We start from the raw sequence: 18,635 nt of genomic DNA on the forward strand, positions 1-18,635 counted from the left end.
TATTTATTTATTTATTTTATTAAAAAAATCATTTATTTTAAGGATTTTTTATATATATATATATTTTTTAAAATAAACAAATTGATTTACTACTTTTCCAAGAATATTTGTCAATATTTTTTTTATTCATAATAACAATACTGATAATAAAGATATTAATTATTGATATCTTGTTTAAAAAGGATATTAATAATAATAATATTAATATATCAAATTAATGCGTAATTATTTACAAATAATTGTTCGTGAATCGTCGGAATTAGTCGATGTTAAATGAAATCATATAAAGATTTTTGTTTAAATTTTGCCGGAAATTTACGGGTTGTCACAGTATCCCCCTGTTAATAGAAATTTCGTCCAGAAATTTAGTTGTTGCCATCAGTCGGCGTTGTTTGTAAACAGGTGAGGATATTTTCGTTTTATTTGGTCTTCACATTCCCAGGTATACTCGGGGCCTTTCGTGAATTCCAACTAATAGGATATTATTTTGTTTCTAGCGTTTAAATCATACGATCCATAAATTTTACGAAGTGCATTTTATTATTAATGCGGAGGTTATCTAAAGGATTTAACAAGAGTGTCATTGATTAGGTTTTCCTCAGAAAGAGATGATGACGTTATACAAGCATTTCAATATACATGAAATATGTGATGAATAATAGTGAGCTTATTTAAACCTTGAGCGTTTATGCCACAATATTAGGGTAGACAAAATAGAGAGGAGTGAAGTAGGAGAAAGACAACTTACTGGACCATAAATTATTCACAAAACCACCGAAAAGATCATTCAAATACAACAGCGATTGAAAACGGCCATGAGTCGCCAAAAGAGTTATGCTGATGTAAGAAGAAAACCGATAGAATTTCAAGTGGGCGACAAAGTCATGTTGAAAGTGTCACCCTGGAAAGGCGTTGTATGATTCGGTAAACGAGGAAAGTTAAGTCCTAGGTACGTAGGACCCTTTGAAATCACAGAAACAATTGGAGCAGTTGCTTATCGATTAAAGCTACCGCAAGAACTTAGTAGTGTTCACGACACATTTCACGTGTCAAATTTGAAGAAATGTTTAGCTGAAGAGGATGTCGTAATTCTTCTTGACGAAATACGAATCAATGATAAACTCCATTTTGTCGAAGAACCTGTTGAAATCATGGACCGTGAGGTCAAACAATTAAAACAAAGCAAAATACCGATAGTTAGAGTTCGTTGGAATGCAAGACGAGGACCCGAGTTTACTTGGGAACGGTAAGATCAAATGAAGCAAAAGTATCCACATTTGTTCACTGATATCGCTCATGAAACAGGTACTACTCAAAATTTTGGGACGAAATTTTCTTTAACGGGGAGGTACTGTGATGACCCGAAAAATTTCGACTTATTTAAACCAATTCTCTATACGATTTATTATTTTGACACGTTAAACAAAGTCTGTTAGATTGAGTCTCAAAATTTTAGAACTGTTTCATATATTCAATTACCTTTGACTACTCTCGACGATTCATGAACAATTATATGTATGTATATATATATATATATATATATATATATATATATATATATATATATATATATATATATATATATATATTATAAGATGTACAAGTAAAAAAAACGACTTTCCTACAGTAAAAACGACTTTGCTACAGTAAAACACTATTTGCTACAGTGAAAACGACTTTACTACAGTAACACTATTTGCTACAGTAAACACTATTTTGCTACAATGAACACTATTTGATGTCGACGAACTAGCAAACAAAAGCGGATCAGGCGGCCATGCGATCGCATGGCAAAAACACTGAAAACTCATGCGATCGCATGAGCTACAGGAAATGGAAAAGTACTATAAATACGCCGGTTTGCTCGACGGATTCTTCACATTTTTTTCTTCTTCTATAATCTGTATATATATTTATAATTATAATTTTAATTATAATTTAAGTTTAATAATAATAACGTATATACGAGGGTGTTTTTAATTCGGGTTTCAAACCGTTTTAAACTAAGGAAATATTGGGTATTAATCGGGGTATTGTTCTTGAATCCAAGGCCAACCATACAGTCGTCTACCATCATTACGTCTACGCAATTTGGCTACAATATTGAGTCTCAATATTGAACTGTGAGTTTATAGTCTCCTTTTTTAAATACTTTAAATATTTTTGGGCTGAGAATACATGCAATTTATTTTAAACGCAATAAGACACAAGTACATACTAAATTCTACACTGAGTTAAATCGAAAATCCCTTAGCTTTGGTAACTAGTAACTGCCAGTACATAGGATATGGACTGGTGGGCGCGAATAATTGTATATGGATCCATAGGGCTTGACATCCCCGTCCGAGCTAGAGCGCTAGCCTTTTAACGGACGTATGTTATTTGAGTTTATGACACGTTGGTTTGCGTGTATTAAAACGAATAAGGTAATTATCATTATAGCATTAAGTTTAGTTACCAGGGTGCTCTGTTACGTAGAATCTATTGATAAACTTTTGATGAAATCTTGTGGTCTATCTTTATATATATTTATGACTCGGGCAATTAAACCTATAACTCACCAACATCCGTGTTGACCTTTTTAGCATGTTTTATTCTCAAGTCCTTAGACTGCTTCCGCTGTGATGTGCTCGTTGCCTGCATGGAGTCTCTCATGCTTTGTATAAAGTTTATTGCATTCTAAATAAAACTGCGTTGTGTAATAAATAATTGGACTGTGATGTCAACCTGTAAATTAAAGACTTATGTATTTTGGGGTTTTGCTTTTACCTAAGCACTCGCCCACATGATTATGACTTTTTATGTTTAGAAAGTCACGTATTTTAATGAATGCAATATTTTATCAAAACGTATCATATAGAGGTCAAAACCTCACTGTGAAATCAATGATTAACGTGCCGCGTCAATAGCGATTTTGACGGGTCGTTTCAATATCATATAGATATATAACATGTGTTTAGTTGATTTTAAAAGTTAAGTTAGAAGGATTAACTTTGTTTGCTAACAAGTTTAGAATTAACTAAACTATTTTCTAGTGATTACAAGTTTAAATCTTCGAATAAGATAGTTATATATATATATGAATCGAATGATGTTATGAACATCATTACTACCTCAAGTTTAGTAGGTAAATCTAGTGGAAGTGACAAGAAATGATCTAACTTCAAAGGATCTTGGATGGCTTGAAAGTTCTTGAAGTAGAATCATGACACGAAAACAAGTTCAAGTAAGATTTTTACTCGAATTAAGATAGTTTATAGTTATAGAAATTGAATCAAAGCTTGAATATGAATATTACCTTGAATTAGAAAGATAACCTACTGTAAATAACAAAGGTTTCTTGATCTTAGATGATTACTTGGAATTGATGTAAGTTGATATAGATTAGAATTTATGGGCTAGATTGATGTAGATTATGAAGGAAAGGCTGAAAAACACTTAGAACAATGAGAGAAAACTTGAGAGAGATCAATTTGATGCATGAAAGGTGATTGAAAATGTGTTTGTGTGTGTATGCTTTCACGTGAATGAGCTAGACTCCATATAGGCTCCATTAGTTTGTAATTTTGTGAGATATTTCATGCTAGTTGCCAAATGATGGTTCCCACATGTGTTGGTGACTCACAAGGGCTGCTAAGAGCTGAATTATTATGTGTATATACCAATAGTATATACGTCTAGGAGCTGGGTATTGTACGAGTACGAATACGGGTGCATACGAGTAGGATTGTTGATGAAAATGAATGAGAATGCAATTGCAAGAATTTTTGTAAAATAGAAGTACTTTGATATGTGTCTTGAATTCTTTCAAAAGTGTAAGAATACATCTTAAAATACTACATGTATATACATTTTAACTGAGTCGTTAAGTCATCGTTAGTCGTTACATGTAAGTGTTGTTTTGAAACCTTTAAGTTACCGATCTCATTTAATGTTGTTAACCCATTGTTTATTATATCTAATGAGATGTTAAATTATTACATTATCATGATATTATTATGTATGAATATATCTTAATATGATATATATACATTAAAGTGTCGTTACAACGATAATCGTTACATATATGTCTCGTTTTGAAATCCTTAAGTTAGTAGTCTTGTTTTACATATGCAGTTCATTGTTAATATACTTAATGATATAAATAATTATCATTTTATCATGTTAAATATAGTGTAACAATATCTTAATATGATACATATGTACTTAGTAAGACGTTGTCATAACGATAATCGTTATATATATCGTTTCGAGTTTCTTAATTCAATAGTCTCATTTTATGTATATAACTCATTGTTAATATACCTAGTGAGATACTTTCTTATCATAATATCATGTTAACTATATATATATATATATATATATATATATATATATATATATATATATATATATATATAACATCATATAATTTTTACAAGTTTTAACGTTCGTGGATCGCCGGTCAACTTGGGTGGTCAATTGTCTACATGAAACTCATTTCAAATAATCAAGTCTTAACAAGTTTAATTGCTTAGCATGTTGAAAACATTTAATCATGTAAATATACCAATTTCATTTAATATATATAAACATGAAAAAGTTCGGGTCACTACATCCTGGACATATAGTATGTTATTCCGTAGAACACTGGTTGGCCGGTTGCCGCTTTTGTTATAATATTTTGGTTTTACCCGAGATCAACCAACATTACATTATATTATATCAAATAGTATAGAAATTTAGAGGTAAATTAGTGGAAGGATTGAAAACAAAACAAAAACAAAACTAGAAGCAACGTTTCACGAGCAACACTGTAATGATATTGCTCGCCGAGACGTTGCATGGGAGTGGGGAGACATTGTTTTACATTGCCGCGGTGGTAGAACAAAAGCCGTTGGGAATGGTTTTCACTCGTAAAGCTCTTATAAACTAAACCATTTTTTAATTTGAGTTAACCAAATGTTATTCTAATATAATGAACTTTTCGATCATCTAACCCTCTTTAATCAAGTAAATCAACATGTATATTAATTTTTAGGTTTCCAAATAGACAAAATTGTACCGTTCGTCGCTCAACTTTGTATGAAATAACACAGGTAACCTTTCTCTTTTTTGACCTCAATGACCCTGATGTATCAATGTTTGACACGGATAATCCCGTCACTAACTTCTGTTAGGATATGTCTGTTAAGTTTGCTCAAGTGCCTTGCACATGAGGATAATTTTGTCAATTTACATTTTTCTTGAGCAAACTTAATAGACATATTCTAACAGAAGTTAGTGACAGGGTCATTCTGTCAAACATTGATACATGAGGGGCATTGAGGTAAAAAAATTGTTATCGTGTTGTTTGATACGAAGTTGAAGGACCAACATTGCAATTTTGTCTTACAAATATTTTATATTTGTTGACTTTCTTTTTCTTTTTGGTGCCACATTGGAAGTGTGAACTGGGTCTGTTAAGCGAGACTTAGCGAGCGTCGATTTATTGGCGACTTGACTGCCGCTTAGAGCCTAAATTGAACTCTAGACACGATGTAAAAGCTATGAAAATTTGATTCTACCATTTTCATGGCGTCTCTGTTTATTTTATTTTTTATTACTATTTTTTATATATATTTTTTATTTTATTATTATTATTATTTTTTTAATTTTTTTACTTATTTTTTTTTTCTCTTTCTTTATGGCCGGAGGTCCCCTTGAAAGCAATCTCTTTACCCGTCGAATAGAGAGAGGGAGGACTTTCTCCGCTCTTGTGAGTGTTTAACTCGGGGTGGAGAAATGATTTCTCTTTATTCTAGAATAGAAGAAGGATTGTCTACATCTCACCTCCCTCATACCCCACTCATATGAGATTGGGTATTGTTGTTGTTGTTGTATTGGAAGTGTGAACTATTTTTTGTTTCTTTTTGGGTGCGACAGTGGATGTCTTTGATGAAACTATAACCATAGCCATAGAGCTAAGAGTTGTGGCCGAAGTCGAAAAAATAGTTGCAAATTTACAAAAGTTGAAGTTTATAGGAGCGGTCTTTTTAGAAAAGTTTTTTCTAAGCTCTAAAAGCTGATTTTCTAAACACACCCAAATTATAACATAAACTTGTACTACAATTTTGTTTGTTAGTTGGTATTGCAACAAACGGTTATGGATAGTACAAAAGATCAACCAATAGTACTAAAATGACCTATTCAACCCTGCAAATATGATCTCGTTTTTTTCGTTAGTACATTTCTGGGCATCTCATATGATTGTTGTAGGGTAACAGTTGCTTTCTCATGAACAAACTTTTATTTCTAAAAAGTATCATTTTATTTGAACATCAACATACTCGATCACATACTTGTTTAACAATTATCTTTTCTTTTTTTTTTTTTCTTTTTTTTTTTGTTACGTATTACATAAAAGTGAGGAATAAAATAATTGCCTTGTCTTTTAACTGAAAATTATAACTTACTTAACGACTACATTTTTGGTCGTATTCGGTCAATATCGTTACGACCCGGACCCGCCCCACCAAAAGTACACATACAGATTACAGAGTACCAGATTCCTCTAATTAACAAAGTTGCTGATATATATTTCACATTTCACATATTTATCTTAAAAACAACTTATTCATCTTTCATTTGAACCCAAAAAACAAACTCATTAATCTTTCATTTTCAACAAAATGATGATGGCATTACAGTTGCTAAGACCTCTAGTTGAGACTAAGGCATGGGATTACTGCATTGTTTGGCAGTTTGGTGATGATCCCAATAGGTAATTTTTGTAATTTGTATCATGTTTTACCTTGATCAAATGTGGAATTTGTTACTAGTATCTATCTATTTGTTTGTGAGATTGATTTTATTAATTTCAGGTACATTAAATGGGCTGGTTGCTGTTGCATTGGTAGTTGCAGTCAAGGTGTTTGTCGAAATGTCAAAGAGGAAATTGATGCTACTGAACAGCATTGTCCTCAACTATGTAGAGATACTTCTGTAAAACATGGTTTGTATACGAAGGCTTGCGCAAAACTAGCTGAAATTCCTTTTTATCTGCCACTGTATTCTGGGTAATTATAACCATCTTTTTATCTTTATGTGTTTATGATTGTTTAGCCTTTTGTTTTACTATTGAATGTACTTGGTTTGATGTTTGAATTTGAAACTGGATTTAGTATACATGGAGAAGTTGCAATGTCAGCTCAACCATCTTGGACTCATGTAAGAACATGGTCATTAGTATTTAAGATGCAAATATTAAATAAAACATTTTTAAATGTTTTCATGTTTATGTAAGCAGGATGGCGATGGAACCTATGTTTTGATTCCAGTTAATGGTGGTTTGATTGAGCTCTATGGATTCAAACATGTAACAACTGTTTGTATCAATCAATCTTAAAACAACACTGATTGATCGTTTTTGGTCTAATTCTGATTAATCGTTTTAGTTATCGAGAGATCAAGAGATGATGGAGACACTTATGGCACAGTTCAATATCTTTTGTCAACATATGGTGCAGCCAAAAACTGAAGTATCACCTAATGGTTCGTACCTTTGGAGTGAAAACTCGTCACTTGTTTCAGCTGGTTCGACTAAAGTTTCGCCAACTCAATCCATTGATAAGCCGAAAACCAAGCAGAAAACTCGAAATGAACAATACCAATCTAAGAATCTTGAAACTGAGAGGAACAGAAGGAACAGAATAAAAAACGGACTCTTTGCTTTACGTGCTTTAGTCCCCAAGATTTCAAAGGTTTGTTACCATATTTCGTAAACTTAATTCAGTTTTGAATGTATATAATATTTGTAATCCGAATACTTGAGCAGATGGATAGAGCTGCCATAGTTGGAGATGCGATCGAGTATATAAAGGAGTTGAAAACGAACATTGAAGAACTTGAGTACGAGCTTAAGAAATTTGAAGATGATGATTCCAAGTATAACGGGGACGAAGTAAAGGTCTGCAAATCGAAAAGAGCACGTGAACTTTCGCCTAAAAAAGAGCATAGCAATGTTTCAGCTGCATCAGACATAAAAGTCGAGGTTGATTCTTTCTTTGGAACAAAATACTATGTTATAAGTATGTAACTAGTGAGATTTCGATGCCAGTAATTCTTAATTTTGTCTTGTTTCTATGAAGGTTCAAGTGGAGGTACACCAAATTGGGGCTAAAGATTTCTTGATAAGGATAACATATGGTCAAAAACGAGGTGGTTTTCGTAAGATTATGGAGATTATCGACTCGTTGGGGCTTTTAGTATTCGATGTGAATGTCACTACTTGTCATGATCGAGTCTTGAACGTTTTAAAAGTAGAGGTATGGCTGAAAAGTATGTTTTTTTTGTTAGCATACATGTATGTAAATTGACTGTTAATTTTGTTTTTGTATAGGCTAAAGAAAAAGGTGTTTCGGCCAAGGGTTTGAAAGAAGCATTGGTGAATAGTTGCATCGATGTCTAGTATGCTTGGCGAGAACCACACAAGGAGCGATTGATGCGGGATTTATGAATTATGAACATGGAAATATGAATCGATTATAACTAGAATAATAATATGTCTAATTACTGTAGTAGTTTTGGCCATGTTGTTAAGAGTCACTGAAAGCACAAAACTAACATCATCTCTTGTTAATGGAAATGAGTATTTCTAAGTAAAATGATTTAGTTATTTACCACACTGTTACTTACTACTTGCCTACTTTTTAGTTGATTATGCTTGAAATATGAGTCTTTTAACAACATATTATTAAGTGCTTTATTTATTTATTTACATATACAAAAGTTATGAATAGTACTATTCATAACTTTTGTCACTTGTACATCGCGCAATAATGGTTGTACACCGGTCACTATTCACGTTAACAGCACTATTCACGTTAACAGTGCTATTCACGGTACTGTACATATATACTAACAGACAAAAGTTATGAATAGTACTATTCACACTGATGCAGGTACGGTTGGGCCAAGCCCAATAATGATGGCAGAATTTATGGGCTGTGGCCAAAGAGTTAAATGTGGGCAGAATGGTTGAGCTGTTAAAATTTCCAGGGAAATAAAGTCTTGGAGAACAAGACAGGAAGATTCTGGAGGGGCTTATTTTTAGTTAGTATTTTATTATTTTGAATAAGGATTTGACCCATTAGTTTGTTTCCTAATTAAGTGTTTTCTAGTCCTATTTATAAAGGACCGTAGAGTTTATTTGTATTCAGTTTTTGTTTACGTTCAATAAAACATCAGATAAAACGGGTTAGACTCCCTGCCGTTTGGCAAAACAAATATCTTGGTCTGGTCTTATTCGGTTATTCCATTTGCCATCTTGATCCTGTGCATTAAGTGGTATCAGAAGTTCAGGGATGGCAGAATATAATTCTCGTGGGGGTTTTGGCAGAGGGGGTAACCGCAGATTCAATGGAAGAGGCGGTGACATCGATCCTTATGCCGAAATTGAACGATTACAGAGAAGAATTGCTGAACTGGAATTCAACCGTGACCATGATTTTGAAGAAAGTGATTCGGATCAGACTAGTGATCAATTGACTGATACGAATCCTTTCGCGCCTAGAGGTCCTCGTCGAGAACACAAAGAAGATCTGTTGCGTGGTCTAGGGATGAAAGTAGAGATTCCTGAGTTTACCGGATCTATGCATCCGGATGATTTCCTAGATTGGATTAGCACGGTGGAGCGCATCTTTGATCTCAAAGACATTCCCGACAACCTCAAGGTGAAATTAGTCGCCATAAAGTTGCGCAAGCACGCATCTTTATGGTGGGAACATGTGAAGAAAGATAGGGCTGCTGCTCGAAAATCAAAAGTAAACACATGGGAGAAGATGAAAAAATTACTAAAACGAAAATTCTTGCCTGCAAATTTTAGGCAGGAGGCCTTCATTGCATATCAGTGTTTTCAACAACGTTCGTTGGGTGTTGAAGAAACTATTCAAGAATTCGAGAAGTTGCGTATGAGATGCGGTGCAAAAGAGGGAGAGGAGCAAATTATTGCTCGGTTCTTAGGTGTTCTTAACCGAGAAATTTCTGATGTTGTTAGCCTACAACAATACTTGTCATTTTCGGATGTGTGTAGTCTTGCTTTGCGGGTGGAAAAGCAGCAGAAGTCAGGGAAGTTCAAGGTTTCTTTGGTTCAGAATTCACCACTGCCACCCACCAATACAGCCCCCCAACCAGAAAAAAATAAAGTTGAGCAGCGAGCAAACACGAATCCAGGGAGCAATAGTCGGGTAAAGTGTTACAAGTGCGGAGATACATGACACTATTTGCGTGATTGTCCTAATAACAGGAATGTTACTATCAGGGATGTTGAAGAAGAACCTGTGTACGACACTGTTAACGATGATGATCAGGTCCACGAGGACGACAAAAGTTTGGTTATTTATGCAGATCACGGAGAAGCACTCCTTGTCCATCGCGCACTTAGTGTTGCGGTTGACACAACTGATGAATATTCTTGGCTCCGCAATAATATATTCCGAACCAAAGTAACGGCTAAGGGTAAAATTTGTTCGATGATAATTGATGGTGGGAGTTGCGAGAATGTCGTGTCAACAGAGATGGTGGAGAAACTTGGACTAGACACCGAGGATCATCCGGAACCGTACAAATTAACGTGGCTAAAACGAGGTAGCCATGTGAAGGTAAATAAACGTTGTTTAGTGCACTTTTCGATTGGAAAAAAATATAATGACGAGGTTTGGTGTGAGGTTCTCCCAATGGACGCGTGTCATTTACTTTTGGGACGCCCTTGGCAATATGATCGAAAGACGAAGCATGACGGATACCATAACACCTACAGTTTCATCAAAGATGGTGCTAATATCACCTTGGCTCCATTGGATTCCAGGCGAAAGAGTGAAGGGGACCCAAACTTGTTTCTTAATCGTACCGAGTTCGAAACTAAGGTTAGAACAGGTCTTATGGATGACCCACTGGTAGTGGGTGAAGTTAATGACACAGTTGCCATAATGCCATATGAAGTCAGGCCAATTATAACAACATTCATAGACGACAGCGCGGAAGATCTTGACTCAAGGACGAGTCTTTTCAAAGGGGGAGGGAATGATGCAGGTACGGTTGGGCCAGGCCCAATAATGATGGCAGAATTTATGGGCTGTGGCCAAAGAGTTAAATGTGGGCCGAATGGTTGAGCTGTTAAAATTTCCAGGGAAATAAAGTCTTGGAGAACAAGACAGGAAGATTCTGGAGGGGCTTATTTTTAGTTAGTATTTTATTATTTTGAATAAGGATTTGACCCATTAGTTTGTTTCATAATTAAGTGTTTTCTAGTCCTATTTATAAAGGACCGTAGAGTTTATTTGTATTCAGTTTTTGTTTACGTTCAATAAAACATCAGATAAAACGGGTTAGACTCCCTGCCGTTTGGCAAAACAAATATCTTGGTCTGGTCTTATTCGGTTATTCCATTTGCCATCTTGATACCACTTAATGCACAGGATCAAGATGGCAAATGGAATAACCGAATAAGACCAGACCAAGATATTTGTTTTGCCAAACGGCAGGGAGTCTAACCCGTTTTATCTGATGTTTTATTGAACGTAAACAAAAACTGAATACAAATAAACTCTGCGGTCCTTTATAAATAGGACTAGAAAACACTTAATTAGGAAACAAACTAATGGGTCAAATCCTTATTCAAAATAATAAAATACTAACTAAAAATAAGCCCCTCCAGAATCTTCCTGTCTTGTTCTCCAAGACTTTATTTCCCTGGAAATTTTAACAGCTCAACCATTCGGCCCACATTTAACTCTTTGGCCACAGCCCATAAATTCTGCCATCATTATTGGGCCTGGCCCAACCGTACCTGCATCATTCCCTCCCCCTTTGAAAATACTCGTCCTCGAGTCAAGATCTTCCGCGCTGTCGTCTATGAATGTTGTTATAAGTGGCCTGACTTCATATAGCATTATGGCAACTGTGTCATTAACTTCACCCACTACCAGTGGGTCATCCATAAGACCTGTTCTAACCTCAGTTTCGAACTCGGTACGATTAAGAAACAAGTTTGGGTCCCCTTCACTCTTTCGCCTGGAATCCAATGGAGCCAAGGTGATATTAGCACCATCTTTGATGAAACTGTAGGTGTTATGGTATCCGTCATGCTTCGTCTTTCGATCATATTGCCAAGGGTGTCCCAAAAGTAAATGACACGCGTCCATTGGGAGAACCTCACACCAAACCTCGTCATTATATTTTTTTCCAATCAAAAGTGCACTAAACAACGTTTATTTACCTTCACATGGCTACCTCGTTTTAGCCACGTTAATTTGTACGGTTTCGGATGATCCTCGGTGTTTAGTCCAAGTTTCTCCACCATCTCTGTTGACACGACATTCTCGCAACTCCCACCATCAATTATCATCGAACAAATTTTACCCTTAGCCGTTACTTTGGTTCGGAATATATTATTGCGGAGCCAAGAATATTCATCAGTTGTGTCAACCGCAACACTAAGTGCGCGATGGACAAGGAGTGCTTCTCCGTGATCTGCATAAATAACCAAACTTTTGTCGTCCTCGTGGACCTGATCATCATCGTTAACAGTGTCGTACACAGGTTCTTCTTTAACATCCCTGATAGTAACAATCCTGTTATTAGGACAATCACGTAAATAGTGTCCTGTACCTCTTCACTTGTAACACTTTACCCGACTATTGCTCCCTGAATTCGTGTTTGCTCGCTGCTCAACTTTATTTTTTTCTGGTTGGGGGGCTGTATTGGTGGGTGGCAGTGGTGAATTCTGAACCAAAGAAACCTTGGACTTCCCTGACTTCTGCTGCTTTTCCACCCGCAAAGCAAGACTACACACATTCGAAAATGATAAGTATTGTTGTAGGCTAACAACATCAGAAATTTCTCGGTTAAGAACACCTAAGAACCGAGCAATAATTTGCTCCTCTTCCTCTTTTGCACCGCATCTCATACGCAACTTCTCGAATTCTTGAATAGTTTCTTCAACACCCAACGAACGTTGTTGAAAACACTGATATGCAATGAAGGCCTCCTGCCTAAAATTTGCAGGCAAGAATTTTCGTTTTAGTAATTTTTTCATCTTCTCCCATGTGTTTACTTTTGATTTTCGAGCAGCAGCCCTATCTTTCTTCACATGTTCCCACCATAAAGATGCGTGCTTGCGCAACTTTATGGCGACTAATTTCACCTTGAGGTTGTCGGGAATGTCTTTGAGATCAAAGATGCGCTCCACCGTGCTAATCCAATCTAGAAAATCATCCGGATGCATATATCCGGTAAACGCAGGAATCTCTACTTTCATCCCTAGACCACGCAACGGATCTTCTTTGTGTTCTCGACGAGGACCTCTAGGCGGGAAAGGATTCGTATCAGTCAATTGATCACTAGTCTGATCCGAATCACTTTCTTCAAAATCATGGTCACGGTTGAATTCCAGTTCAGCAATTCTTCTCTGTAATCGTTCAATTTCGGCATAAGGATCGATGTCACCGCCTCTTCCATTGAATCTGCGGTTACCCCCTCTGCCAAAACCCCCACGAGAATTATATTCTGCCATCCCTGAACCTCTGATACCACTTAATGCACAGGATCAAGATGGCAAATGGAATAACCGAATAAGACCAGACCAAGATATTTGTTTTGCCAAACGGTAGGGAGTCTAACCCGTTTTATCTGATGTTTTATTGAACGTAAACAAAAACTGAATACAAATAAACTCTACGGTCCTTTATAAATAGGACTAGAAAACACTTAATTAGGAAACAAACTAATGGGTCAAATCCTTATTCAAAATAATAAAATACTAACTAAAAATAAGCCCCTCCAGAATCTTCCTGTCTTGTTCTCCAAGATTTTATTTCCCTGGAAATTTTAACAGCTCAACCATTCGGCCCACATTTAACTCTTTGGCCACAGCCCATAAATTCTGCCATCATTATTGGGCCTGGCCCAACCGTAACCGTACTTGCATGATGCATATCCGTATGATCCAGGTGGACATAGTTTTATTAATAATTGGATTTCATAGCAACTTGCATCGTATGAATGTGAAGTCAGCCGTGATACAAAGACTTGTTTTATTTTGCAACTTCAGTTTTGATTTCTAGTAATAAACAGCCGTAAGTGTTTGTGGGCTGAACTCGTTTGGGCTAGAGAAGTAACGTGGGCTGAAATATTAACAAAAGAAAGAATTAGAAGAAATATGGAAGATGCAACGTGGACAGGAAGTCACAAGGATTGGAATTGGAGTCATCTTCTATTTTTGAATTTGATTTGTTCCTATCTTTATTTGTTTTATTCTTATTCTTATCGTAATCTTTTATTAGTTTGGTACTTATATTAGGTTTTCTATTTAGTATTTATATGGCTAGGTGTTGGACGTAATGTTTAGTTTTGATTATTATTTTGTGAGTTAATAAAGATAAACCGTGAAGGTTTTGTTTCCCAACCGAGAAGGTTGTTTACAGTAAAGCCGAGAAGGTTTTGCTATTTATCTATTCTATTGTTTTAGCCACGATCCTTAATATACACTATTTGGTATCAGATTCCAGGCATGGCTAAACAAGCTGAATTCGAGAGATTGAATTGCAAGATTCAAGAGTTGGAAGACATGCAACATCTCTTGCGCAAAATAGAGATGAAGCTTGAAAAGCTTGAATTTTCAAGAAAGCCTCAACCGAATGACTTTGTTGATTCGGTTAAACAAGTTTTTAATATGGAGTACGTTCCCGAACCTTATATGGTTGAAGACACCGTACCAATTTATGATACTTATGATGAGGAAGACGAGGCACAAGAGGACGGGGTGAACATCACTTTGGCTCCTTTGGTGTTGCCAATCACCCTTGATAGTGAAGACGTGACTGACTTTTTCGAAGTGAGTGAGGAGATCAAGCCGTTACATAAGCAGGAAGTTTTGTTGTTGAGCCAGTTAAGTTATCCAAATATTGTGCAATACTATGAGTCTCAAATGGTTGATTACAAACTTTATATATATTTGGAACATGTTTCTGGTCGTTCAATATATAAACTTCTTCAAGATTTTGGAATGACAAGATATATCAAAGTTTATACAATTATAATAGATAGACTCGAGGATGTTGTAGACTCGAGGACGAGCCTTTTCGAAGAAGGGGAGAATGATGCATATCCGTATGATCCAGGTGGACATAGTTTTATTAATAATTGGATTTCATAGCAACTTGCATCGTATGAATGTGAAGTCAGCCGTGATACAAAGACTTGTTTTATTTTGCAACTTCAGTTTTGATTTCTAGTAATAAACAGCCGTAAGTGTTTGTGGGCTGAACTCGTTTGGGCTAGAGAAGTAACGTGGGCTGAAATATTAACAAAAGAAAGAATTAGAAGAAATATGGAAGATGCAACGTGGACAGGAAGTCACAAGGATTGGAATTGGAGTCATCTTCTATTTTTGAATTTGATTTGTTCGTATCTTTATTTGTTTTATTCTTATTCTTATCGTAATCTTTTATTAGTTTGGTACTTATATTAGGTTTTCTATTTAGTATTTATATGGCTAGGTGTTGGACGTAATGTTTAGTTTTGATTATTATTTTGTGAGTTAATAAAGATAAACCGTGAAGGTTTTGTTTCCCAACCGAGAATGTTGTTTACAGTAAAGCCGAGAAGGTTTTGCTATTTATCTATTCTATTGTTTTAGCCACGATCCTTAATATACACTACACACGCTTTAATCACGTGTACATCGCGCAACAATGGTTGTACACCGGTCACTATTCACGTGAACAGTACTATTCACGGTACTGTAGCATTTTTTTTTAATTTTAATTTTAATTTTTTTTAATTTTTTTTTTGTAACAGTTTTTTTTCCCAATTTTTTCTTTTTTGGTTTCATTTATATTTTTCTTCACCCGCAGCAAATATCTACTACACAAAAAATATGAATAGTACCGATGGTTTCTTTATAATTAGCAGCAGCAAATATCTACTAGGCAAAAAATATGAATAGTACCGATTGTTTCCTTTATATTTTTCTCTACCCGTTGTAATAATTTTTTTTTATTTTTTATTTTTTGGTTTCCTTTATATTTTTCTCCACCCGCAGAGATGCACCTATATTATTAATTTAAAATAACATTTAAATCTTTGACGGGTTATACCTTTTAGTTCGACTCGAGTTGCGCTTCAACGACATCATCGTTAAACTAAACGCAATAAAATACATTGAAAACCGAACCTCCGGCGCGAAGCGAGGGTAAACAACTAGTTTAGTTTAATTACCAAGTTTTAACAAATGTGACAACTATTCACTAAATTCAGGGATTAAACGAAAGCCCAATAATGGAAATATTCAAATCAAGACTACCGAAGAACAAAGGAGCAAAAAGCCCAGACCTGAGCCCCGTCGTAAACAAATTTAAAAGAGGCCCGTCTAAAAACCTTTGGGCTAGATTGAGCCCATGAAGTGTGCACTGTTTTAGCCTTTTCCCGCCTTTTTAGTTTTGTTTTTTGATGACATAAGGTTGCCATTAACGTTACTTGAGTTCAGTGAAAAGCAAAATGAAAAACTAAAATATTTCTCTAAAAATTTCTAGACTAGTATCTTTAGTAAATAGTACTTACTCCGTATAAACAGTTTCCATTTCTTTTTTATGCTTTATAAAAATAGCTTGTTAAAAAAAAATGCAAAAATAAGGTAATCATTGAACAAAGGAATCTCCTCATCAACTTGTTTAGCTAAAGATAGACTATTAAAAGGAAAAGCATGGAAAGATGACATTTTCTCTGTATTCAAACATCAAAATCAAATCAAATTTTCATATAAAACTAATATATGATAGATAATGACCTACTTATTTAGCACATGGTAAATTGATATAGTGATAATTAAGTTTTCAAATTTTAAATATAATGGTTTAAGTGCCTTTCCCTTTACTGATGCATTTTGATGTATTAGTAATCTTCTATGTATATTTTTAAAGAGAAAAGTGATTTGTTAGTTCAAATTATAAATTTAATAATTTGATTGGTTCTTATTTTAAAGTCATAGGTAATGATTAATGAATGAAAAGAGAAGTGATTAATGTCAAATGTTACAGCATATATTGAATGGTTTGTCCACATTTTTAGACTTATTTATTAAGTCTATATAAAAACGTTTTTATTAAAATAAATACACACAATTTGATGTGCAAGTGAGTCCTGCCTTCTAGTTCTTTCTTCCAAACACATCATTTGCATTTTTAAATCTTTTAATCACGTGTAAAACATATCTATATGTCTGGATATATTCCACTTCCAATACACTTTTTCAATTACCCATGAATCTTGACCACCATCTACACATAACAAAACAACCCCACTATGAATTTCTTCTTTGATTATTCAACTATCAAACTTGCACTTCATTTCTGATGCATAATAACATGTCCATCTGTTGGGAAAGTTAATCTGATGAGTCAAAGTATTTTGCAGATTTTAGAGTCTGATGATGTTAGAGTCTGAGGAGCAGATGATGTTAGAGTCTGAAGTTTTCAAAAGTCAACTGCCGAATGATTTCTTGTTGATAAAGCCATTTGAAGATTCTGGAAGATCTCTTTTATATTTAGAAGATATATGATGATGCGTTTTTGTGTTTATCTTCCAGAATTAATCTCCTTAAGTTTAGCTTTGATCCTTGTATATCTTTTCCTATTTTGTAGAGTAGTTTGTTAAGAAACCAAATCTGGAAGATTTGGTTCTTCTTGTATAAATACACGTTTATGTTTGCAGTTTTTAAAAATATATCAAAAACACGATTGTGCTTAATATATTATTGGTTTTCTTCTAATTCGTGTTCTCTTAATTTTCTGCACTTTAATTCCTATTGTTTGTGTGAAATTAAGAGTCTGGTGTTCATAGTTGAATTACTGTGAACTAATAACTGGTATCAGAGCGGGTAAGGTGTAAATCCGTCAAAGGTAATCTTTAAAACGATCTATTTTTCATCTTTGAAGAAATCAAGATGTCTACCAGTACAATTGTTACTCCAGTCATGGCTGGAAAAGGTGTGCCGATTTTTGATGGCACAGACTTTGCAACATGGAAGCTAAAAGTTCTATGGTTTCTTGGATCTGTTCATGAAGATGCAGAAACTGTCCTTACCACAGGACCCATTACACCAGGTCAAATGGTCGATGCTGTTCCTGGATCAGATACTGTTGCTGCACAACCTGCTTATTTTCGTTCAACTCCAAGAGAAAGATGGACAGAAGCAGAAGCTATAAAGTTTAAGCTTGACAGCAAAATAAGAAGTATTATTGGTAATGCTGTCACTGTTCCTATTCTCAGGAAAATTAGTCATGCCAAGACTGCTAAAGCTATGTGGGATCTTTTACTTAATGATTATGAAGGAGTCACAGTTGTTAAGACTCAAAAGAGAAAGAATCTGATCAGATGCTATGAAAACTTTGCTGCTGAGCCTAAAGAATCCTTAAGTGATCTCCACTCAAGGTTTCAGGTTTTGATAAATGATCTTGAAAGTGTTGGTATAGAAAAGACACAACAAGTTTTGTGTCAAAAGTTCATTGAATTACTACCTTCAAACTTTGAATCGGTTATTACTTCTATGGTAATAAGTGAGAAGATTGAAGGGTATGAGCTAAGTGAGTTGTTTGGTATTCTATCAAATTTTGAAGAAA

The 18,635-nt window shown here is 34.9% G+C and overlaps 1 protein-coding gene across 1 annotated transcript; it reads left to right on the forward strand.

Annotated features, from left to right (window-relative positions):
- Positions 1 to 6,507: 6,507 nt before the first annotated feature.
- On the forward strand, positions 6,508 to 8,428 carry LOC139849952 (transcription factor bHLH90-like). Its single transcript, XM_071839561.1, has 8 exons — positions 6,508 to 6,742; positions 6,843 to 7,037; positions 7,143 to 7,188; positions 7,268 to 7,336; positions 7,416 to 7,721; positions 7,796 to 7,987; positions 8,109 to 8,285; positions 8,360 to 8,428. The coding sequence occupies exons 1-8, from the start codon at positions 6,651 to 6,653 to the stop codon at positions 8,426 to 8,428; spliced, it is 1,146 nt and encodes a 381-aa protein (XP_071695662.1). The 5' UTR covers positions 6,508 to 6,650.
- Positions 8,429 to 18,635: the final 10,207 nt, after the last annotated feature.

The sequence above is a fragment of the Rutidosis leptorrhynchoides genome, chromosome 5, assembly GCF_046630445.1.
Source record: "Rutidosis leptorrhynchoides isolate AG116_Rl617_1_P2 chromosome 5, CSIRO_AGI_Rlap_v1, whole genome shotgun sequence".
Taxonomy (NCBI): domain Eukaryota; kingdom Viridiplantae; phylum Streptophyta; class Magnoliopsida; order Asterales; family Asteraceae; genus Rutidosis; species Rutidosis leptorrhynchoides.

Excerpts from the sequence above, each read along its gene's own strand:
- LOC139849952 (XM_071839561.1), top strand. The coding sequence starts at position 6,651 with ATGATGATGGCATTACAGTTGCTAAGACCTCTAGTTGAGACTAAGGCA. Across the intron at positions 6,743-6,842 it reads TTTGGTGATGATCCCAATAG|GTACATTAAATGGGCTGGTT; the intron begins GTAATTTTTGTA and ends TATTAATTTCAG. Across the intron at positions 8,286-8,359 it reads TGAACGTTTTAAAAGTAGAG|GCTAAAGAAAAAGGTGTTTC; the intron begins GTATGGCTGAAA and ends GTTTTTGTATAG.